The 24631-nt window shown below is 37.6% G+C and overlaps 2 protein-coding genes across 2 annotated transcripts; one reads left to right on the top strand and one right to left on the bottom strand.

Annotated features, from left to right (window-relative positions):
- The first annotated feature begins 880 nt into the window (after nucleotides 1–880).
- LOC134844696 (dual specificity mitogen-activated protein kinase kinase hemipterous-like) lies at nucleotides 881–9636 on the top strand. The gene is made up of 9 exons (XM_063861507.1): nucleotides 881–1335; nucleotides 1574–1776; nucleotides 2297–2536; nucleotides 2728–3068; nucleotides 5126–5416; nucleotides 6735–6900; nucleotides 7469–7674; nucleotides 8034–8226; nucleotides 8864–9636. Exons 1-9 carry the CDS (start codon nucleotides 1141–1143, stop codon nucleotides 9153–9155), a joined length of 2127 nt encoding a protein of 708 aa, XP_063717577.1. The 5' UTR covers nucleotides 881–1140; the 3' UTR covers nucleotides 9156–9636.
- A 9217-nt stretch (nucleotides 9637–18853) lies between these two features.
- Nucleotides 18854–24387, bottom strand: LOC134844900 (NFX1-type zinc finger-containing protein 1-like). The gene has a single exon (XM_063861727.1). The coding sequence runs from the start codon at nucleotides 24285–24287 to the stop codon at nucleotides 19143–19145; it is 5145 nt and encodes a 1714-aa protein (XP_063717797.1). The 5' UTR covers nucleotides 24288–24387; the 3' UTR covers nucleotides 18854–19142.
- Between the last annotated feature and the right edge of the window lie 244 nt (nucleotides 24388–24631).

Raw genomic sequence — 24631 nt, 5'->3', positions numbered from 1 at the left:
AGCGTTTGGAACCCAATTTATGCAACACCACTTAACTGCTTTTTCGCTAATTGTGCTAACATAGAAGTTTCGGGTTCTTTTTAACAAGGGAAAATGTTAGCTTTTGAATTCTTAGAAACGGTCTCGTGTGGCATAATAAACTGACTCTAGATATAAAAAGCTACCAGACAACAAAAGTTTGAATGTGTTCGATATCAAGGCAAGCATTCCAACAGATGTAACGAGATAGCCCCATCATTTGATCCTCGGTGGAATCGCGTAACGTATTGACCTCCGCTCGCTAATACGCTGTTATAAACTGAGTTTAGTGGTGTCGCTTCCCTGAGAGAAAAATTCCGATATCGTATCATAATATAGCGCCAAGCCAAAATTAAAACTGAGATTTTTTTCGAAAAAATATACTCCGTTCTTTTGAATTTAATTAACAGATTTACCAGCAAAATATAAACTTTACCTATTGATCCAATTTTCTCAAATTGGACTTTTTTAAATGGGTCAACCATCAATTGTTTTTGAAATTCAAAGCCTTTTTCAAAAATAAGGTCATTTTTTTATTTTCTTGCGTACATGACTCGTTTCCGACTGCCTATTGGCTGTGTTTTTGTTTTTCTATTAGTTTTTTTGATAAAAGATTTTTCGAATATGCCTAATGAACTAATAACTAACGAATATTCTCAAGTTCTAGGCCTTCGTTCAGATCCTCTCATCTCACCAAAATGTTTCTTTATTGTAGTCCGAACTTCCTATGCTACTTGCCATTTTGACCGGCTATCTTTGTTCCCAGTTGTCTGTGATTTTTGAAGTAACAATAGATTAGGTCATTCAAAAGATCTTGGAATAATGTTAAGAACTATGCTACTATTGTTGGTATTTCAGATTTAATGTAGATAATGAATTGGTCTCTTCAGACGGCGAATATCGATTCCAGTTTTTAACTCTCGACTCAAAGATGTCTCGCAATTTGATCGAATGGCGAGCTGAAATCAGCTGATAAAAAGTTCAACTAATGGCAGCAGAAATACCGAATTAATTGCGACTGCAGAGCAGATTATGTTCTTAAAACGTAGAAATTTTTGACTAGGATGTCAGTTGAAATAGATCAAAACCGTCTTGAGGTTTCAGCTGTTTGATTCATATTTAATGACGTCATCGATACCAGTGATTTCCAACGGAGAAGAGCAACAGCACAATTCATTCTCGACTGCAGTACCTGTCCCTGGATCAGGCGGGAGGATGGCAGCCTCGTCATCCATGAACAGTTTCTGTCTTCCAGCTTCGCCTCTCCTCAAAACAAAGAATTCCTCTCATCACCATCGCTCCAATGAACACCACTCGGTAAATTGAACCCAACCTTCGTATTTGGGGTAGATGAGTGTTTCAATAGAAACTGTAGTTACTAATCTGTTATAACTAATGAAAAAATTTTAGCTCGCTTGAACCTCTTGCATACAAATTATCGTAGCCGATGAATGGTGGTAAATTTTACGTAGGAGCTACCAAGTGATGGGTTTCACGGCTTAAAATTAAGGTTAAACGCCTTGAAGCTTTTCAGTTCTTTTGATTTTGTTTCCAGCCTGGACTGCTCAATGGGAAGTCTGGAACAAGGAACCCGGCCGGACTCACGCTCCAGTTCCCTCCCTCCTCGCCCCTCAGCACTTCTCCCAGATCCCCAAAGCTGCCTCCCAAGTCACCCAGAACAGTCCCCAAGTCTATTCTCAATTTAACCCCAAAAAGCAACTCTACAGGCACTGGCCCCAATAGCATCATGATGTCCAAGTAAGCCGATGTTCATCAAAGACTCTCCGCGGGCTTCTATTTGCTTAAGAGGGGTTGTTAAGTACCAATGAGTTAAGTACGTTTTCGTGGATGTATTGAGCTCATTTTACGCCTATTTTGAAGAAATTATCTTTCTCGCTTGAATAAGAGACAACTCCACAGAGGGGCTTCCCTAGAGATGGAAGACGAAATTTTGTCTGCCTTATTAAGTCGACTACGTTTATTTACCGGGCCCTCAAAATATACTGATGTGATGCTATTTTTCCAGTGAGGCAAAAAGACCGATATGCGGTTTCTCGGTCTTGTTGGAAGATACAGATCATAAAAAGGGTTTTGGCTTGCATAACGCACTCAAGTCCGGTTCCCTCAGGAAAATTTGGTTTGATTGACAAAAAAGAATATTAGTTGGAACCATATAGACTCTTTGGGTCGTGACGTAGACGAATTCTTGAGACGCTGGCTCGAAGCTCTTAAGTCTTTCCCTGTTAAAGATTAATTGCTGAGTCTGCTCTAATTTTAGACACAGGAAAGAAGGGATGATACTGAGCTTCAATGACTCATCCCGATCTCACAATGGCACTCCGTTACACAGAGTCAGCAGACCGACTGTGCTGAGTGACTCATCCTCATCAATCATCCACTCTTCAATCGACAGGGGTCTCCATTTTAGTTCTAGTGGAGACCACGCCAGTCATAGTGGTTCTAGTATGCAACACCATCCGGACCAACCATCTCAGGCACAGTTTGACAGATACATGCGGTAAGTGAATTGGTCGAAAGCATGCTATCAAAATTTAAAATAGTACTGCTTAGTATTCCACTTCGAAGAAAATGTTGCTGCTCGATTTATAAGCTATTTATATGCTTACTTTCTGAATTAATATTTTTTTGATAAGTTATGAATAGACGGTAATTTAAATATTGAAGAAATAAACGGGGAAATGTCTTCAGAGATCAAATGAGTCAACATCAGCGTGAACAGGAGCTGAACATCAAGAGACGGCAAGAGCAATACCGACATGACAGTCATGTGCGCTACTCGGAATCTTCTAGGAGAAGGGCTAAGTCTGTGGAGGCCATAAGACTATTAGAGAGGGCTTCACTTAGTAAAGACACTCAACCGCAACAGTTAGTTAGAAAGGGACTGTTAATTAAGACAGAGCCGAACTCAAACAATAATCATCATAATGAAAGCGAAAGGATGCCCACGAGTCACGAGAGGCAAGCAGCAGCTAATCATGCTCAGAGTTCGACCACCTGCAATCATAACAGCAGCCACTCTTCGGCCAGAGGTATGAGTGTAATACATCTGGACCCAATCTTGAGTTTAACATAATTGTTCCGAACACTTGACAAATTTTTTTTAGTTTATACATTTGCGAGATCAAGTTTCTTGTAATCGGTAACTAGACTTTTTTTTTCCCGTAAACAACTTCTTGCAAGTCTTACTCGCTTTTCTTACTTGCTTTATTATTGAACCTTAAACACTTTCAGGTTCGGTCATACTTGGCCTGCAGGTAACATGGTCGCCTTTGCACCCCAAGTTCAACGGGTCAACGGTCTGAGTCCGGGTAGGGCCTTGTTTGTTCAATATATATAAAAGTGAGATTTTTTCCGGTAAAAGTTAAATTGTCGTACTATCGTTTATCTGCTCAAGTTTTGTCGGCTTAGTTTCCACATCACTGGTTTTTCTTGTGCTGTAAACAATTTTAATTACAGTTTTAAGTGCTGTACAATAAGAGTAATCTTACTCAGTGAGTACTCTTATATAGGTCTTTGTGATTTTGTTTTTTGGTTTTTTATCAGAAAAAGTCTTCGAAGTTATTTACGCTTAATTTTGATTTTTCGCGGTGTGATTTTTTTTAGTTCAATGCATTTCCCTTGTTAAAAGGAAGGCAAAATCCACTATCAAACAGCAAAAAAGTAAAGGTAACAAAAACCGTGATCCACTTCTAGTTTCGGAAGTGGAATTTAATGATCAGATTTTCCAGCGAAATAAAATCTGTACGTATTGACCCAGTTTTTTTTTTAATGTTCTAGAAATTCAACGAGTTTAAGGCCATATTTTTTCTTCAAAATTCGAAGAATGCGAGTTTTTCAAATAAATAAGTCAGTTTTTTTTCTGTTTCCTTGCGGTCATTACTTTTTCCCACTCTCTGTTGGCTAAGTTCATTTTTTGCCACTTTGCTTGTTTTTTTTGTTTGTGTTGTATCGCAAGTGATTTGAAGCTCGACTTCGCTTCTGTGTTTACACTAGCGTCAGGTTAGTGTATTCTTAAGAACCCCTTTTTTTCTAGCCTAAGTCGCAACTATTGGTGCCACTTTGGGGCATCTTTACAGCGTTTTGATAGCATGTGCTTTGACATTCGAATATTTATAAGTCAACTCAGTTTATGCATTTTTTAGTTCATCAGATGAACCGAAAAAGTTCTTTGTTACAAACAACAACAATACTAAAAACTCGATTTCAGAATTTTTCTAACTCTACATATCTCGCAATTTTTTTGAAATGCATAATTTATACATAATGTGGCTTTATGTTTTGCGATTTGTTAAATGCCTTTTTTTGCTGAATCGTATTGGCAATTTATTAGCCCATGTAGTTTCTTTGTTAGTGACTAGTGTTCGTCCGTGGTTAGGCGTGCGTGGCTGAGTGGTTAGAGCGTGAGACATAAAATCTCTTGAATGCAGTAAGTCGAATCTTAGTCCTAGCCAAATTTTTTCTAATTCGAGGCTTATTTCTATTTTTTCTTGTTGCACTTTCTAGAGATGATTTTTTTCGTGTTCTCGCTAGTGTTTGCTGTGTAAACTGTGTTAAAAAAATTCCCGTGTTTTTTGAATCTCTTTACTTAAATATGGTAGTCGCATCATTCTGTGCTGATTGCATAGCCGCTGGCTGTCCTTATTTTCCTTAGATTCTTGACCAGGCGGTAACGTTTCTATTCAAAAATGAATTAAAATTGTATTATAATATCTTATGGAATCTGTGCTTGCAAATTCTGGTCAATTCAGAGTTTATATACATTGAAAGCAAGCTGAGTTTTGTCGCGGACAAGCTAATTAATAAATACATAAGCAAAGCTTGTGTTATAGCGAATCATTTTTTTTTTGATGCAACGTTGATATCGGATTTTTTTTTGCGTTTTGGGAGTTGTGGTTGAGGTCTCCGCGTTCAGCCATAAGTTTAGGGTTTCGAGAAACAGCATGGTCTGTGGGTCTTTATAAGCTCGAGTCAGTACTTTTGCAACCCATAAAATAAGAAAGCTTGACGTGTAAGTTCTAACTAGGGCACCAGCAAAGTTTTTAAGTGTAATGTATATTGGCTATGTTTCAAGTATGATGGGTTTCAGGAGGTGGACTGAGACACCAGGGCTCCACCTGTTCCACTGCCTCCGGCTGTTCCTCATCCTCATGCTGTTCTGGCACTACCAACACCACCACGGCCAGTGGTCACAACAACAATTGCAGCCACAACTGCAAGAGAGTGACTTCACTGAACGGACCTTCACGAGGCAACTCACAGGATGATTCTGACATGTACAATGGTCAGACGCAGAGTGGAGTGCTGAATGTGCTCAAGATCAATGGAAACAGATACAACAACATCACAAACAAAGATATTCTGTTCAAACAGCAAATAGGTAAGGCTATAACCACAGAGCGCAGCAAGTTTAGACAACCAGTATCTTTTGACTTTTGAATGAGCAAACTAGAGAAAAAAATCAGATAGTTAATCTAATCCATGCTTTCGAATAACTAATTCAAGATGACTACAGGTTTTTCTAAGATTCTGCCGGAATATGTCGCTTTCGTTTCGTTGTATTCTAACTTTCTAAAAGTTTTCAACAAGATCTTTTGGTAGTCGAAGAATTCATACACATGATTCTTTGTTACATAGATAATTTTGAGAGTCGATAACCGTTGAAATAACAGGCAAGTGATTTAGTGGAATATACCATTAAGTTGCCCCTTCTAAGCCTCAGAATTCCATGTTAAAAGATTTAAGAAAAAATGCGTCAAAAAATATTTTTTTTTTAGTTTTTCCTATTTGTTCAATTGAAGGTAGAGACGCTTAATAAACACCATGATGTCGAATTCTTTCCCGTTTTGATCTCAGACTTGTGAATTTAGACAGTTTATAATCTTTTTTCGGAAAAAAAATTGTGTTCTTTTCTTATAAATATTCACCGTATAGGTACAGACACTTGGTTGATCCTCCGATGATCCCGTCGTGTGTCCTCTCCAAGTCTCGGACATTGTTTATAGTTATAAGTTATATTTGAAATTGTAACAATAATATTATTGGAGAATTAAATCTTCTGTTTCTTTTCTTTCTCTCTAGACTCTAATATAGGTCGTCATGATTTTTTTTCAAGAAAAGTATTTTTAAATTTGTTCAGGCGCAAATTTACTGTTTCGAGGTTTGGCTTTTGGTTTTTTAAGTTCAGTTCATTTCTTTTTTGAAAAGGAAGGCAAACTTCACTATCGAACAGAGAAATGGTAGAGGTGACACCAAAAACGCGATGGAGTTATTATTTCGAAAATGGGTTTCAATTATTAGATTTTACCAGCCCAATGATAGTTTACCTATTGATTCAATTTTCTCAATTTGGGTTAATTTTATCAAAAAAAAGTGTTCTAGAATTTCAAAGATTATTATGACCATCGTTTTTATACTTTGAAATGCGAAAGTTGAGGTTTTTTCAGAAGTAAATCAGTTTTTTTTTATATTTCCTTGCTTTAATTTCCTTTTTAAAACCTTTGTTGGCTATGGTTTTATTGCGTTTTCTAAGTCGTTTTCCGCGTTATTTTCATTTCGGCTCTGCGCAAATTTTTGGCTCTTTTTCTGTGTTTTGGAGTTTAAGTGTGAGGCAGATCAGTGTAAGGTAGCTAATGACTTAAATTTCCTTGTTAAGTTCGTGTCTGCTACATAACTGAGAATGAAGTCTTTTTTCTTAGGCTCAGGAGTGTGTGGTACAGTGTGGAAGTGTGAGCACAAGGGGACAGGGGTGCGGATGGCAGTGAAGGTGATGACAGTGACTGGGAACAGACAGTCGGACCAGCAGATGTTTAGAGACATCCAGGTCAACAACCTTCAACACACATGTCCCTACATAGTCACCAGGTATCACTCCAGAAACAAAGATATTGTTTGATTTGAATAAGATTTGTTAATGGTTAATTGAATTGACGATTGAAATCTTGAAAATTCTTTGTACAGGTTGAAACAGCGACACGTGAGTTGTTTCTGTTTTTAAAATCTATTTTAGTCAGTCTGTTCATAATTGGTCTTGTAATAAAACACAGGAAATCTTAACTTAAAGAGATGACAATGCAACATGAAGAGCGGTTAAAGTTTCTTCGCTTTTTTACTACAATGTCGGACGTTTATTTGTTTTTTACCAGGAACGGAAATTGCGTTTTTTCGGCGCGCGCTCCCCCATCAAAATAAGTATATATTGGCGCCTTTAGAAAAATTTTAGGGTCCGTCAGCCAAAAATGGATATCTCAAAATAGTACAAAGGGACACCCTTTAGGTCGGCAGATGGTCGAATCCCTGTGGGGGAAGGGGGATCGCCCCCCCCCCCCCCCCCCCCCAATCCGCCACTGATTTTTACTACAATGTCGAACTTTTGATTTAGGCTCTAAAGGAGGTAATTAGATAAAAAATAATGGTTGTTGTGTATGTTTAGTTTCGGATGTGTTCTTACTGAGCAGAGCATCTATATCTGCATGGAACAGATGGAGACGTGTCTCGAGAAGTTGCTGAAGGAGAGGAATGCGCAGTTTGAGGAACACATTCTGGCCAGACTGGCCTACTGCACTTTGCATGCTCTGGACTACCTCAAGACCCAGCAGAACCTCATGCACAGAGACATCAAGCCATCCAACATACTCGGTCAGTAACACAGCAATATGCAATGAGCATGTATAGATGCAATGTACCTATCGTATATTTCAGCATGCAAGGTATCACCTTGAAAAATATATTTTTTGTTCCAATAACACATTTTTTTGTTCCAAGTAGTAGTTTTCGCTCAGAAATATATTAGTTTTTTCACACAGGTTTCTTTTCAATTTGAAGTTTTTGATTTAATTGAAATGAATTTCTATGTTTCTCTGAATTAAGTTATCTCAGAAGAGCGCAATCTATCTTTATCCCCAACCAGAAACGACGAATACGTCTAGTCGATTAGAGTAATGATCGTGAAACTATGAAATTTAATTAGCTGATTTCTAATCACTTATTTTTTTCAGTGAGTGAGAGCGGGGTGTTCAAGTTGTGTGACTTCGGCATCTGTGGCAAACTGGTCAACTCCAACGCCTCTACTCGTTCAGTGGGCTGTGTGGCTTATTTGGCCCCTGAAAGAGTGGACCCCTCGGCCACTTATGACGTCAGAGCAGATGTATGGGCACTCGGTATCACCATCATGGAGCTTGCATTGCAAAAGTGAGTATGATGACCACAGACAATCAGCAGAAACAGAGGTTACTGAAAACTGTTTCGAAAAATTTGCGAACAGTCGAAGTTGTATTCACTGGAATAAATGAATGTTTGGAATAAACGAGATCCCATGAATGGAGAAAAATGCATACAACTTTTTTGACTGATCATGCAGTGAAGATAAAATGTAGAGTTAACATAATCTATCTCGTTTCGTCTTACTTTTTTGGCTGATGCAGTTTTTATGTAATTTGAGTGTTAATTAATCAGTTTTGTATAAGTTTTTATTATTGTGGTTTTTGCGATTCGCACAGGATTTATGAAAGGCTATCCAGCCTGTCTAAGCATAGCCCGTTTCTCTTATTTCCCACATTCTAAACTGAGTTGTTTTGTTGAGCAATGCGCCTAGAACGATGGGGCCATTTTTTGGGTCTAGAATTTCCAGGTGGTAGCACTAATGCAGCCGATATTGGTCAGCCTGTGGTAGACCTGAAGCTAGAGGTCACGTGATAGCTCATACTCACACTCTATCATTGACATGGCAGGGGATCGATAACACGATCTGACGAGCGATCTTGAAGTGAACGCCTTACGACTATGCTAAGTGCGTCTTTTTTGACAACATAAAACCTCTTTTTTTTAGATATCCCTACTACAAATTTGACTCCTGCGCTAGTGAGTTCGAAGTGCTAGTCATGATCAAGGATGATCCCGCCCCTCGCCTGCCCCCAGCGCCATTCTCGGAACAGGTGCGCAGCTTCACTGAGTTGTGCGTGCAGAAGAAACGAGAAAACAGACCAAAGCACAGAGAACTGCTCAAACACCCATTCATCATGCACAAGGGACAGTTTACAAGTGACCATGACGTGGTCAATTGGCTGAGAAAGTACCAGAAGAACAGTGTCACGAAGGATGGAAATAACCATGAATCGTGAAACTGAGCCCTAAAGAATGCTCCAATGAATATATTTGAAAAAATAAACTGAACAGGAAGATATATGAAAGGAGCGAAATCTATAAGTTGAAATAAATGTATGAAGCGATAAAATGGAAAAGCGAAATAATAGTCTGATTTTAATTGTAACATTGTCCATTTTTGAAAATTGCCAGTGTTGAGCATACGGTGTCGAGCATATTAGCTGAACTCTTTTAGTTTCGTATTTTGATTTCAGTTTCATTTCCTGTTGAATCTACTGTGAATTGTTCATCGAAATCTCTGATATTAGCTCTTCTAGTACATATTGAAGTTGTGACGCGACCATGTACAGATATAATTCAAAGTCAAATGATGATGCATATGATATTTCCAAGTCAAATAACGAATGCATTAAAAATATTACCGAAGCCAAATTCTGGGAAAATTAGTATTTATGAAAAATTTAATTAGCATGTTTTAAATTAACAAATTTACTTGAATTGTCTTTTAAACAAAATTATCGTACGAAATAGATTATCTTCTTAAATCATTAGAATCCTCTTGATCTTAACGAATTTCAATTACTGTTCCGAATTGCGAACTAAATCACGAAATTGCTAAGGATGGTTTTCTTCTCCAGACTAATTTCGAATTTGTTTAGCCATTTTTGTACGGATTTTTTTTCTGTACTATCTGAGAACCAGTGATGTCCTGAGCTAAATTTTAAAATGTATTACCTAGAATCATTTTTTGAAAAGTTATCGGGGTTTCAAAACTGCTAGTTCGGGACAATTGAAGGGAAAGATATTTCCTGCTATTAGCGCATGAGCGGCTGTTTAATCCGCTCATAAAACATTCCTTAGTGAAATGAGGTTCATTATTTGGTGAAATTAATACATAACTAGAAGCTAAGGGCATCACCTTCAACTTAGCATAGCGTGTGAGACGGAGTTTTCAGGCTCGAATTAACTTTTTCGTGGTTTGAATTCTGAATTTTATCAAGTTCAGTTCCTTTCTATTGCATTCGCTAGCGAAAAGCTAGTGTTTTAGTACAAACCTTTTTTTAACCTAACTCGCAAAAAAAGCGTTTACTTGTGTGTTTTTTTGCGATAATCACAATCTGTAGCATTGGAAATTTCATAACATCTGTTCTCGGCTTTATTTATGGCTAGTGTTTGTCATGGACTGAGCGTTCGTAGCCGAGTGTTTAGTGCGTGAGACTCATAGTTTCAAGGTCGCAGTAGCTAGAAGAAACTTAATTCGAGGCTTTTTTTTACTTTTTTAGTGAACTTTTTAGAACTCTAGCTGCTTTTTGTCGTATTCTCGCTAGTGTTTGCGAAACGCCGCTTCGCCTTTGTGTTAAAGAAAGTCAAACTCTTTTGTCAAACAACAAAAGTGTCATGGTCACGAAAAACGTGATCGACCTCTAGTGTCGAAAGTGGAACTTAGTAATCAGATCTTTAGTGGAATTAAAATCTTACCTAATAGTTCAGTTTTCTCAAATCGTGTTAATTTTTTCCAAAAAGTTTCAATTACAGTGTGTTCTTGAAATTCAAAGAGCTTTAAGGCCATATGTGTTTTTTTTCTTTGACAAAAAGGAGCAGTGAAGTTTTGAAAAAAAGCGTTTATCTTTTCTGTTTCGTTGCGTTCATTGGCTCTTTTCTGCTGGCTAGATTTATTTATGGCAATTTCATTTAGCAGTAGTTGTTTAGGTTTCATTGAAACTTTGCCTTGCTGGCTTGGTAATTGCTGAGCCTGTGGAACCCATTTGGAGTTTTTAGTGGACATAAAGTTATCAATTCTCTGTTGACGCATTTGTATAGGCGACAATTTAGTACGGCTTAAAAATCAGGACAGTGGCTTGATCTAATTATTCGCAATCGAACCCAAAATCCATCTTTTTCTTTACTGTATATAGTTCAGGTCAACTTTTCGAGTAATTGTTAGCTTTTGAAAAACTTGACCAAGAAATGGAATCGAAGGAGCAATTTATTAGTATTTAAGGCAACTGATTCTTGGATTTTTTGTTGCTAGCAGTCGCGAAATAGAACATTTTTTTGTTAGTTGCTATGCTCACTCCCATTGTTCCGGCCGGTGGAAATAGGGAAGAACTTTGTATTCGGGTCTGTTTTACTTTTTTTCTGTTTTCCACGCAAAAATAGGTACTCCAAATAGTGATCAGACTTGGTTGAGTGATATATTCGAATCACATTTAAAAAATTCAGAAAAGTTTTCCCAGTGGCGTTAAAAGCCGTTTGGAAATAAGTGATTTTTTAGTTATATTTCGAGCGAATAAAGCAAGCGAGCAGTCTTCTGTTAATTGCTTAAAAGCTTACAGTAGCTTAATTTAAAACTTACAGACTTAGTTTTATATGGGTATTGTTAGTTTACTTGAGTGTTTTAGCGCTTTTTTGGAATCAAAATTTTCAAAAGTTTGAAAACTCTAAAAAAAACTTGAAAACTAAAAAAAAACGATATGAGCATGATTGTTCAATTTGTATAGTTTAGTATGACTGTCGATTATACCTAACCCCAGTTTTTTCTTCAGCTGCTTTTATTACAATCACACCATGACAAAAAAACGACAAAAGTTGGTCGGAACATTCTGTGCTACGTGCACAGTAACCGGCTGTCCTTGTTGAAGTATGTGCATGTAACCCAGCGCTAAATAACTTTGGATGATGAGGATTTTCACCAGAACGTTTTTCAGACAAGTTTCGAATATTGGCGGTTTTAATTTTTGGAAAATCAAGCAACAATTAGCAAATGCCAGAAAATTTTTCAAGTAAATTTTTTTCTTCAGTTTGTTAATTTTAACATGACTGTCGATTATGCCTAAGCCTAGTTTTTTTGTTCAGCTCCTTTTATCACAATCACATCCCTTAAAAGGAACGACAATAGTTTGAAAAACTTTGTTGTATATTTTAAGACTATGGTCGGAACATTCTGCTACTTCCACAGTAATCGGCTATCCTTGTTGAATATGAGCATGTAACTCAGTGCTATTTAATTTTGGATGATGAGCATTTTCAGATGAATTATTTTCCGACAAGTTTCGAATATTGGCTATTTTACTTTCGGAAAATCAAGCAACAATTAGCAAATCCCAGAAAAGGCTTGAGGCTTTAAAATATCGATATTTGGGGATCGAACTTATAATCAACTGATTTGAATTATAACTTGCTCGCAATGTGCGGAAAACAGAACCACAAGAGCGCGAAGCTAGTGATTTTTACTCTTTTACAACAAAAGCTTTTTAAATATCAGGCAATGAATGCGTTTTGATTGAGGTGAGATAGCTATTGTGTAGTTTCCAATTCGCAATTTGAAAGGGCATTGGCTTATATAAATTTAACCAAATAATGTTCATTGCTCTTTGTTTATAAGCATGTGAGCCAAGCCATGCAGTGTGTTTGAAAGCGGCTATTAGTGGCTTTACGTTTTTCTGTAGTACGTTGTTGTGTGTTCTCGCCTCTCCTTATTAACCTGTTGATTACACTAGCCAGCTTGCAAGCGTGGATAATTAGTATGAACCTTCTCTTTTTCCAGCCTAACTCGCAAATAATAGTGTTCATTGGAGTGGAAAGGGTTTACTTATTTCGTGGCACTTTTGCTATAATCACGATCTGTAGCATTGGAAGTTTCTTAGCATCTGTTCTCGCTTTAGTTGTGGCTAATGTTTGTATTTTAGTAAGCTTCTGTGACAGTGGTTAGTGCGTGACACTCATACTCTTTTGGTCATAGATCGAATCCGAGACTTAGCCGAATTGTTACTAATTCGAGGTTTATTTCTATTTCTTATTGCGCTTTATATAATTACTTTGTCGTAATCTCGCTAGTGTTTGCGAAACGCCGCTTCGCCTTTGTGTAAAAGAAAGTCAAACTCTTTTGTCAAACAACAAAAGTGTCATGGTCACGAAAAACGTGATCGACCTCTGGTGTCGAAAGTGGAACTCAGTTATCATATTTTTAGCGGAATTAAAATGTTACCTAATGGTTCAGTTTTCTCGAATCGAGTTAGTTTGATCCAAAAAATTTCAATTACAGTGTGTTCTGGAAATTCAAAGAGCTTTAAGGCCATATGTGGTTTTTTTGACAAAAAGGAGCAGTGAAGTTTTGGAAAAAAAAGTGTTTATCTTTTCTGTTCCACAGTAACCGCCTATCCTTGTTGAAGTGCATGTAACCCAGCTTTGATTAGCTTTGGTTATGAGGATTTGAAGTGCATGTAACCCAGCTTTGATTAGCTTTGGGTGATGAGTATTTTCAGACAATTTATTTTCAGACAAAGTTTCGAATATTGGCGATTTTTTTTTGGAAATTCGAGCAGCAATTAGCAAATCCCAGAAAAAGCTTAGGCTTTAAAAAATCGAAATTGGAAATTCGAACTCACGATCAACTAATTTTAAATTTAAACTGCTCACAATCTGCGGAAAAGGGGACCACAAGATTGCCGAAGATAGTGATTTCTACTCTTTTACAACAAAAGCTCTATGAATATCAGGCAATGAATGCGTTTTAATTGAGCTAAGATAGCTAATGTTACTTGAAATTGTGCAGTTTCTAATTCGCGCATTGCTCATTTTTTATAAAATTGTGAGCCAAAGCATGCAGTGGGTTTGAAATCGGCTCTCATTGGCTGTACGTTTTTGTGTAGTACGACGTTTTGTGTTCTCGCCTCTGTTCAGCCAGCTTGTAAACGTATTTTATTAGTATGAACCTTCTTTCTTTCCAACCTAACTCGCAAACAATAGTGTTCATTGAAAATGGAAAGTGGTCACTTATTTCGTGAACTTTTGCTATAATCACAATCTGTAACATTGTAAATTTCATAGAATCTGTTCTTGCTTTATTTGTTGTTTGGTAAGCTTCTGTGGCTGAGTGTTTAGTGCGTGAGACTCATGGTCGAATCCGATACATAGCCGAGTTTTTACTAATTCGAGGTTTATTTCTATTTTTTTTATTGCGCTTTGTATAACTACTTTTTTGTTGTGTTTTCACAAGTGTTTGCGAAGCGCAGCCTCGCCTCTAATTTGTGGCCAGTTGATTCCTTGTATGGAGTTTCAAAGTCTCATCGCTTGCTGAAAAGAGCTTTGACTTGATAGTAATCGATTCAATATCTAATAACCTTGAAAATTTCGAAGCTTCATCGCATGGCTATAAACTTATTGAAGTTTCATTGCTTGAATTGCGCTTTAAAAAGTCGAGTTTTTGGCGATTCAGTTCACTCTATCTATTAAATTCAAACGTTTCAAAGATCATCTCTTCTGTAGCTTGCTTTCACCCGGAGCACAAACATTCCGTCACTTTCTTCGATAGTTAACAATAATTTGGGGTACAATTCTTGGTTGACCTTAACAGCAACTTTTTATAATCCGGCGCAGATTGCGATCAAGTGCATCGCCACATCGTAACACAATTGTAAAAAGCTTTGTTATCATGCCTTGCTACCCTGTTCTTCCTGCAAGATAAAACCATAGTCGGTGATATGTTTCAATAGGTGGTAATTATGAGTATAGTGCATTTATTAAACTTGACAAGTATAATGCATAATACAATAATTTTAAATTAAATCATTTGTAGATGCTGCCTAGATAGTTTTTGTAAATTTTTGTAAATACGTTACTCTGCCAGATAAAATATTACTCAAAAACCCAAATTTTACACTTGTGCCAAAAAATTTGGTTTTTGAATTGATTTATAATAATTATTTGAAATATAGCAAAAAGCAATCCAGCTTGGATTAACTTGAACATGCCACCTATTGTAATATATCACCGGATTATTACACAAGAAAGCTTGTGTTATAGTATGAACTATCTTTTTTTTTCAACCAAAGAGGCAAATGTTGTCGCGACGCAAATATTGTTGCGACAAAATGTGTTCATTTTGAAAGTGTTCATTTTGATCAATAACCAGCTATTAAAAACAGCTAATGCTAAGGATATTAACACAGACTATTATATTACAAATAGCACTTTAGCTTCAATGTATCATGGATTTGTAGCGTAAAGGTAGGGAAGGAGACCCACAACAAAAAAGAGGGTTCGAACCTCGACACGGTCGAACATTATCACGCGCAATTACATTATCACGCGCAAAAATTATCACTTGGTACTCTATATTCTTGTGAGGGGATGAAATTTAAAAATAAAATTTCTGATTTTTTTTGAACATTATTATAAGGTTTTTAAACCAAAAATCTTGTAATTGACAATAGACGACATTCGGAACATTTAGAGCTTTGTCCTGATATACAAGCACTCTTGTCGTTCCGACTTTCGAAGAAAGTAAGAAATATATGTGCTCGAGGTGCTTTTTTATTCAAACCAATTTTCTATAAAAAAATTCTCAGGGGATCAATCCATTGATTTTATCAAGCAAAAACTATCTCATCAAACAAGAACAATTAATGGGCACTCGAAATATCTCGGGTTTTGCTCTGCATTGAGCTGTCTCGTGTGCTTTTATGGTGATGCGTTTTTGTTGATATTTGGAATATACCAATTCATGTGAGGTTTGGAGGACTTCTTGCAATCGTGGTTGCTCTCTGAGGGGAAAGATAGCAAAAAAGTTTGTTTTTATAGAAAACAAACAAATATAAAAAAACTAAATGGAAAACAAAGATGACCGGTCGCTGTGCTAGTAGCACAGAATGTTCTGACCATATATTTTTTGAAAATTAGTTTTAATTTTTATGCGTGGTATAATGAAAAGATCAGATGAAAACCTAAAAAATCGCCAGTAATGTAATTAAGGCAAATTGCGTGAAATGAGAAGAAAAACTAAAAATAAATTTAAGAAAATTCAACAAAAATTTTTGTTTGATTTTTTTTGAAAATCATTTCAATTCTTGAAATTTATTCAAAAAAGGACTGGAAACATTTTGAAAAAATATATGTTCTGTAAAAAAAACAAATTGTTGCGGCTTGTCCTACTAAAACAACCCTGTTTCGCTCGCTTGAAGGCTGAACGGGCTGTAATATGATGTATCACTCCACTCAACTCTTTGATTATTTGTGGTAAATGTTTCGGTTGACAAAAAAAGCCTGCTCGCTAATTTATTTGCTCGAAAGTACACCAAAAATCAAAAAAATTTATATCGGATTTTCTCAATATTGAGGAAGTTTTTTTAGGATTTTTTTTTCGTAAGAATCATCACTGACAGGGCTTTAATATGTTATATTACGCGACCCATTCCGATGATTATTTGTTCGGCACCTGATTTTGTTTTTGCGCGGAAAATAAAAAAAAAAGACTAAAACACACCCGAATACGAAGTTCTTCCCCATCTTCAATAGTCGGAACAAAAAAACTTAGAGTCGATATTGTACTTCCCGCGTCGAGGTGCTCACCTTATGATTCAAAACAGTATTCCAAAAGATGGAAAATTAGCTAAAAATTGGTTTGTCTCTACAAAACATTCATGTTAAAAATAACTTCAATAGTTTTATTCTGATTAAAAAAGCATCGTAAGATGTTACCAGAAGAGCATAAACTGTTTTTCTAAATTCGAAACATATCCGAATTCAGTTTAGCACGGTCAAACCATATCTTACTAGGGTTGAGCACAGTCCAGTACACTTTTTTTAGATCGAGCACAATCGGAACATATCTTGCTTGGGTCGCGCACGGTTGAGAACACTTGTTTCGGTCTAGCATGGTCGAAACATATCTTGGTTGCATCGAGCACATTTTTTTTCGGTGGAGCACGTTCGAAACGTATCTTGCTTGAGTCGAGCAGGAACGAGCAAATTTACTTCAGTCAAGACGGTCGAATCAGACCAATTTTCGGTCGAGACGGTCAAAATATAAAGTGAGCAACTAGACCCGGGTTTTGTGGGCTATGAGTTGACAAAATTTTCCGAATGATTTTAAATTATGTTCTCCTGTTCGCTAAATTAACGTTCTGTCGTTTTTTAAATGGTTTTTAAAGGTAAACCCAGCTTATTGCAATAAAAAATAGGTGAAAGCGTAGTAGTTTTCGGTTTGATTAGTAAATATATAACCAAATAGTATGTCAAAAAGTAACTACAATAAGTTCTGTTTTTATTTGAGGAACAACTTTTGTTAGGCCTAAAGACCTAAGCAGGGACAAAACATACCTTGAGCAGGGTCGGAAGGTACCTCAAGCACGGTCGAAACATACCTTGAGTAGGGTCGAAACGTACCTCGAGCACGGTCAAAAAATGCCGCTTGTTACGCGGTAAATTATAGTCAAAAAGAATTTTTTTTCAGATATCTACATACTTTTTAATATTTTCGACTCAAATTGCAAAACAGTATTCTAGAAGATAGAAAATGAGCTCAAAAATAGTTGGTCTCTATACAACATTCAAGTTACAAATAACGCCAATAATTTAATTCTGATAAAAAAAGTAAATAAGATGTTACCTGATGAGTATAAACTGTTGTTAGAAAGTCGAAACATATCCGAGTTCAGTCGAGCACAGTCAAAACATATCTTGCTTAGGTTGAGCACAGTCGAGTACACTTGTGTTAGGTCCAGCACGATTGGAACATATCTTGCTTGTGTCGCGCACGGTTGAGAACACTTTTTTCGGTCGAGCACGGTCGAAACATGTCTTGCTTGGGTCGAGGACTTTTTTGTTCATTCGATCACATTTTTCTTTGGTCGAGCACATTTTTCTTCAGTCGAGCACGTTGGGAACGTATCTTGCTTGAGTCGAGCACGAACGAGCAAATTTACTTCAGTCAAGACGGTCGAATCAGACCAATTTTTGGTCGAGACGGTCAAAATATAAAATGAGCAACTAGACCCGGGTTTTGTGGGCTATGAGTTGACAAAATTTTCCGAATGATTTAAAATTATGTTCTCCTGTTCGCTAAATTAACGTTCTGTCGTTTTTTAAATGGTTTTTAAAGGTAAGCCCAGCTTATTGCATTAAAAAATAGGTGAAAGCGTAGTAGTTTTTGATTTGATTAGTAAACATATAACCAAATATTATGTCAAATAGTAACTACAATAAGTTCTGTTTTTATTTGAGGAACAACTTTTGTGAGGCCTAAAGCCTTGAGCTGGGTCGAAACAAACCTTGAGCAGGGTCGAAAGGTACCTCGAGCACGGTCAAAAAATGCCGATTGTTACGCGGTAAATTATAGTCAAAAAGATTTTTTTTTTTCAAATATCTACATACTTTTTAATATTTTCGACTCAAATTGCAAAACAGTATTCTAGAAGATAGAAAATCAGCTCAAAAATAGTTTGTCTCTATACAACATTCAAATTACAAATAGCGCCAACAACTTAATTCTGATAAAAAAGCATCATAAGATGTTACCTGATGAGTATAAACTGTTGTTAGAAAGTCGAAACATATCCGAGTTCAGTCGAGCACAGTCAAAACATATCTTGCTTGGGTTGAGCACAGTCGAGTACACTTGTGTTAGGTCCAGCACGATAGGAGCATATCTTGCTTGTGTCGCGCACGGTTGCGAACATTTTTTTCGGTCGAGCACGGTTGAAACATATTTTCTTGCGTCGAGCACATTTGTTTCGGTCGAGCACGGTCGAAACATATCTTGCTTGGATCGAGGACATTTTTGTTTATTCGATCACATTTTTTTTTGGTCGAATGATTGAAAATTGTGTTCTCCTGTTCGCTAAATAAAGGTTCTGTGGTTTTTTAAATGGTTTTAAACGGTAAGCCCAGCTTAGTGCAATAGAAAATAAGTAAAAGCGTAGTAGTTTTCAATTTGATTAGTAAATATATAACTAAATAATATGTAAAATAGTTACTACAAAAAGTTTGTTTTTATTTGAGGAACAACTTCTGTGAGGCGTAAAGACTTAAGTTTTTTGTAGATTTTTCTTAGCAGGAGTTTCCAATATGATTTGCGGAGCTCCTTTCCAGTCCTTCGATTTTTCGTGCCATAACGAGATATCCGAGTGCTCTCATTGTTAATAAGCTCTGTTATTATGATTAGTACTCGTATTGTTGATATTAATATTGCTAGTATATAAAAATTGATGAGTATATTCCGGATCTCAATTGGTTACAATCAAAATGAACGGCAGTGCGACTCTCGCGGCGTCACCTTTACCAGCTGCTCTCCTAGCGGTGCGACACAACAGCAATTTTTTTGGCATATTTCCTGATTCAGAGATGGGAACCTTTTGGGTGAACTGTTTGCCGTCTAGTTCCATATTGAAAACACCAATTGTGTCAATACCGTTTCCGCATTGTGCTTCATGGTATCCGTTTTGTTCAGCGTAGAATAGCAGTTTACTGTTGTTGCAACCAATGTTTTCTAGTTTTTTATCAAATTTTTTCAGGGCACCGCTGTTGAAGTTTGCATATATTTTCTCGATCCCAAAATCAATAAGTTTGATATTTTTTGAATTTCTCACAGACCACAAAACTGTTTCATAAATTTGTTGTTGGGAATCAGTGAAGAAGAACTCTTTTCTGGGGTCTATGGGTAAAGCATTCAGCTCATCATAAAGTGAATCCAGAATATCGTTCAGTGGCTCCAAGGAGAAGGTTACATATCCGGAGACAAATATTTTGTATGGATCAGAAATACTGTATTGATCCGAACGATTTGCACCTTCATCAATAAGCACTTCACAAATCAAAATAGAGATTTTGGAACCGTGAGACAATGGCATGTCTGAAACTATTTTAGTTTCGGAAAAAATAACTGAGTTCTTAGAAGATGTCTGAATAGCTTCGTGGAAACCAATCTTGCAGAATTTTTCAGGATTAGCTGAACTTTCTTTGCTAAAAAATCCCATCGTTTTTCTATCATTTGGGTTATTTAGTAGCATTTGTTTTTGCAAAAAGAGCTTCCAGCCCATGATGTTTTGTACAGTGGCTACAGTTTCCACCCTAGGAACTAAGCTATCACTAATTTCCATATAGTCCTGTGCTATATTTCGCATTTTTTGGTACATTTGAGTAATTTCGACATCTTCGTAGCGCTCGTCAAAAGTACCAGGGTCAATTTGGTACACAGCAAGTCTCTGCAGTCTGTTGTCAGGCAGATTCTCAATTTCACGCCTTATCTCGTCAATTTTGCGTGATTTTTCCGAAGTCGTGCTCGGATCGCGTTTGTTTCTTGAGGCAGATCTGTGGCGTTTTTTCTTCCTGTTTTTACGCGTTTTGTCACAACATGTCCCACAAGTTTCCTGTTTGCAAACTTCGAAGCATTTTTTGTCGCACTTGTGGCCGCATGGCAAAATAAGTTTACAGGGCTTTTCACATTTCCCCGATGTCCAACTTTCGCTGCACTTTTCACAATTTTTCTGTGTGTTTTGTTCTGAAATTTTTACCGATTTGGATGATGTATTCGTTGTTTTGATTCTTTGATTTCCATTCTCGGGCGTTTTTGAAGTCTTTGATGGGTTTTGAGTCGTCTGTACTTCTATCTCTCCTAATTTCGCAGGTTCGGCTTTCATGTCTGCTTTTCTAGTTCCGGCTTTCATCGAGATGGAAACTGCCGCACGATTGCATGCCTCGCATTTGTGATCTTTTTTGCTGTCATTACATTTAACCTTCATTGTGTTGCCGCAAGGCTTGTGTGCTATCTCGACAATTTCTTTGCAGTCCTTGGAACTTTTGTGATCGTGCTTCGTTCCACAGATTTTCGAACATTCGTGGCCGCATTGTTTCAAGTCTTCGTTGCATTTCTCATTGCACGGTGGAAAGGAGTCTTGATCACTGCTTAAGTGACATTCAACCTCAGTCGAATGAAGGCATAATTCTCTCACAACTTTGACCTTTTCTTTGCAAATTACATCAGTTATGGACTGTTGACATTTGCGGAGGAGTGGTTTCTTGCATCTTGGATTCGGACATGGCTCTTCTATTTTAGTGAGACAAATCACGATATCATGAGAGTGATCGGGAGCGCAATTCAATGGACAGTTATGGCTGCAAGTTAGTTTGTATCCACATTTTCCAGTGCAAGTTATGTCTTTTTCCTTTTGAAAGCATTTTCGTTCCAATTGTGTTCCACATGGTTTGTGAACAAAGTTTTTCGTCACCTGGCAGTTCGAGCCATCATGTGAATGTTCACTGCCGCAAATTTCTTCACATGGATCGCCACATGATAGTTTTAAGGAACATTTCATCATGCAACTCATTGCAATGTTCTGGCCGCGTCTGTAACATTCAACTGTCATTGAATGTTGTCCACAGCTGAAATCAATTTTGACTTCATGCTTACATGCAACTTCCGAATCTTTTTGATAGCAAAGTTTAATGCCTTCTCTTTCACAAAAGGAACAATTGTAATTGACAGTAGTTTTGCATTTCGTTTCTTCATTGTTGTGTGAATGACTTGGCTGACATTTTTCGAGACAATGGTGACCACATGGTGTCAGAAATTTCTCGCAGTTTTCTCCGCAAATTTTGCTTTCAATGTCCTCGTGGCATAATTTTGTCCCACTATGTCCACAAGCAGGGTCTACATACTTTACAGTTTGAGTGCACAGTTTGGGCTCGTTTCTGGCAAAGCATTGCTTCGAAATGAAGTGTTGTTTCGTCGGGCATTCAAATTTCAACCATTCGAGACATGCTACATGTTCATGTGGTACACCGCATAGTTCCCTGCAAGGATGCGGCTCTGAATCGAAATCAACTCCGTTTGTGTGATAATAAAATTCGCATGGTTCTGGGCAAAGTAAACGCCTCGCGTCTTCGTGACATTTTTTGACCCCAGTGTGAATGCCGCAGACGTAGAATACTTCTACGAGTTCTTTGCAAGTAAAGTGCGCATATATATGTGACGATTGACAGGGCAATGCGCATTTATGATCTGGGATGCCACAGTTATTTTGAAACCCGCAAGGCTCATTGCAAACGAATTTTTCGCTAAATTTGTCGCCAACTTTCACTCCATGACTGACATTCGGATGCTTGTGGCACCTCAAAGGCAGTTCTTCTCCGAAGCAACCGTCATTTTTCAGTTGTTTCAGAAATGGGATCCACACTTTTTTGCTTGCAGGGTTGGATCGAAGTGTTTTTTGGCTGCCGATAAAAATCACGCCAGACCGCCCCCGACTCTGCGCTACGCATCGCCGGTTGAGAATTCCCAGAAAACCCGTCACTCCGTTTCGGTTGTTTCTCACCAGTGATACAATAATGATATCGTTTTCGTCGCCCTGAAACATGTCAATAGTCGAGATTGAAATTTCTTTCGTGAACAGTCGCGAGTCTTTCTCCAACAAAGTCTTCAAAACTCTGGCTTGTCCTTGATACGCTGAAAGAATGGTTATCTGGTTTTGCTGATAGCCGTTCTGAGTCATGAAGATTGCCAAGTCTATCGCAGCTTGAGCTTCCTCTGGATTACTGTAACTTCTACCTCCGACTTCTTCGAAATCATGGTCCCAAAAAAACATGTTCTGACTCAGACACGAAACTGGAAGGTTTCTGTGGACCCTATCGCTGTCCGTCAATTCAGGATAAATGTCCAGGAGGTACTTCGAGATGTCTGGTCTCATGCGGTTTTGAGCCGCCAGAGTTGTGTACGGTATCTGGTTATTGATAAGACGCTCCATCATACTCAAATCAAAGTTAAAATCCCTCTCCAATTTGAAGCAGTTAATTTGAGGCCGCAGCTGTTTGTGATCCCCAATCAGCACCAGGTGTTTAACATGCTCTCCCAGAAACGCGATAATTTGTGCCTCGTTGATTTCGGCCGCCTCTTCAATAATGATAACCTCGGGTTTCACTAATTCGAGTAAATCTTTGCGCATGGCCGCTCCTGTTGTTGTCATAGCAACAACTTTCGCTTTTTTCAACGCCGTAGCTTCTCGCATCAGTCGTAATTTATTCATCTGTCTCATTAAACTATCCAATTTTTCATAATGCGACTCCATCTGAGAAATTAAAGTTTCACGCTGTTTGAAAACTAGTGTCTGAACTAATTTCAGCCGATCCAGTTCGGAAATGCTCCAGGGATCCAGAGAACTACGGAATTCTGCCAAGTTTGAATTGGCAGCCATACAATGTGTCGAGTACCCGAGATATTCCAGACAAACAGGTTGCAAGCTTTCAAGTTTGTAAGGATCAATCCCAGGAGTGACCAACTTTGCATCAACCTTCAAATACTCTTGCTGGCCAAGTCCAATTTCTTCCATCTTCGCAATTCTTTCTTCAAGTCTATCGTCAATATTTTTGTTGTCTGCTTCGAAATTATCCTCTTTTTCGTAACGACTCTCAAGTTTCACAAATTCAATTTTATCTTTTCTCTTCAACTCCTCTCTGCTTTTTTTGGATTTTTCGATTTTCTCAATTTCAAAACGAGTAGTTTGATCAGAAGGAAGCCAACCATCAAGTGCTTTTCTTGTTATATCCCTTATCAAATCAATGCTGGTATAGTATTTTCCGTTGGCTAGGTGTTCAAAAAGGGTATTAACCACCGAGTTTTTCGAGTCATAGCCCCTATGGGGGAAAGAGGGAAAGTTTGAGTCCAACTTGTATTTAATCAGATTAAGAAGCTGTAAGTTGTCGAAGAATCGCAAAATCACATCGACCGAAAGGGCGCTTTGAATTAAGTTTTGGAAACTAATGAAGCTCGATGAAATTTTAGCTTGGGTCAGTTCTATTTCTTTCATCAGTTGATGCTCGAAATCTGTCCGGTTTTCCAGTTGCCATTTCAATTGATAACTTTCCATTGATTCTTCTTTGGACCGACTTCCCAGCCTGATGAAATCACCCTTGGCAGAACTTGGTCGAATTTTGCCGATAATCGCTTTTGAAAACTCATCCAGAGCGTGATTTTTGTGAGTCAAAACCAATATTGGGGCACGACTGGAATTCTTATGCTGAACGTTTCTTAAGAGTAAATTTGCAAACCCGACGCCAATAAACGTTTTACCAGTACCAGGGGGTCCCTGAACAATTGCCAATCTATTCTGACACAAAACCTGCATAGCCGTCATTTGACTATCATCTAATCTCTCTCCAATTTGTCTATTTATGTTGTCTTCAAAAGACTCGTTTTGAAGGCTTGTAGGAAGTTGGATTTCTTCAGTTGTTTGAGCATATACTAATTCTTCTGGAAACGCGACCGATTTCATCTGACTAATTGAGGTCAAGATAGGTCCATGTGCTCGGTACAATGTCAAGGAGTCCAGAAGCATGATCGAGTTTTTGGCGCTGAGCAACGTCACTAAGGACTGCATGAAGGAGCTCTCGGGTGTGTCGATGTACTCAAGAACTACTGTGAACCATCCATGTGAACTATCTGTGCGACTTGATATACAAGCCCAAGTGATATCACTGGCGAATTTGGAAGCTGATAGAGCAATCAGTGAACCTCGTGCGAATGAACTGAAAATCACAAAATGGCTTTAGAAGCGCTTCTTTTTTATGTAATTCGGAAAGTTTGGCTAAAAATTACTTAAACAAATAATGTGCAAATATCACACCGCCTAAGGTTGACACATGACAAAATACGTATGACAGAATTGGGTTTCGTATGATTATCCAGCAATGAAACAAAATTGCTGTACATGATACTTATCGA

Source organism: Symsagittifera roscoffensis, chromosome 4, assembly GCF_963678635.1.
Source record: "Symsagittifera roscoffensis chromosome 4, txSymRosc1.1, whole genome shotgun sequence".
In the NCBI taxonomy this organism is placed as follows: domain Eukaryota; kingdom Metazoa; phylum Xenacoelomorpha; order Acoela; family Convolutidae; genus Symsagittifera; species Symsagittifera roscoffensis.
This window is presented reverse-complemented; position numbering and strand designations above follow the sequence as displayed.

What these genes read in the sequence shown, in the direction of transcription:
- LOC134844696 (XM_063861507.1), top strand. Translation starts at nt 1,141, where the DNA reads ATGACGTCATCGATACCAGTGATTTCCAACGGAGAAGAGCAACAGCAC. An exon ending in GCTCCAATGAACACCACTCG is followed by an intron (nt 1,336 to 1,573) that starts GTAAATTGAACC and finishes TTTTGTTTCCAG; the next exon opens with CCTGGACTGCTCAATGGGAA. An exon ending in TGTCCCTACATAGTCACCAG is followed by an intron (nt 6,901 to 7,468) that starts GTATCACTCCAG and finishes GTGTATGTTTAG; the next exon opens with TTTCGGATGTGTTCTTACTG.
- LOC134844900 (XM_063861727.1), bottom strand. Translation starts at nt 24,287, where the DNA reads ATGCAGTCCTTAGTGACGTTGCTCAGCGCCAAAAACTCGATCATGCTT.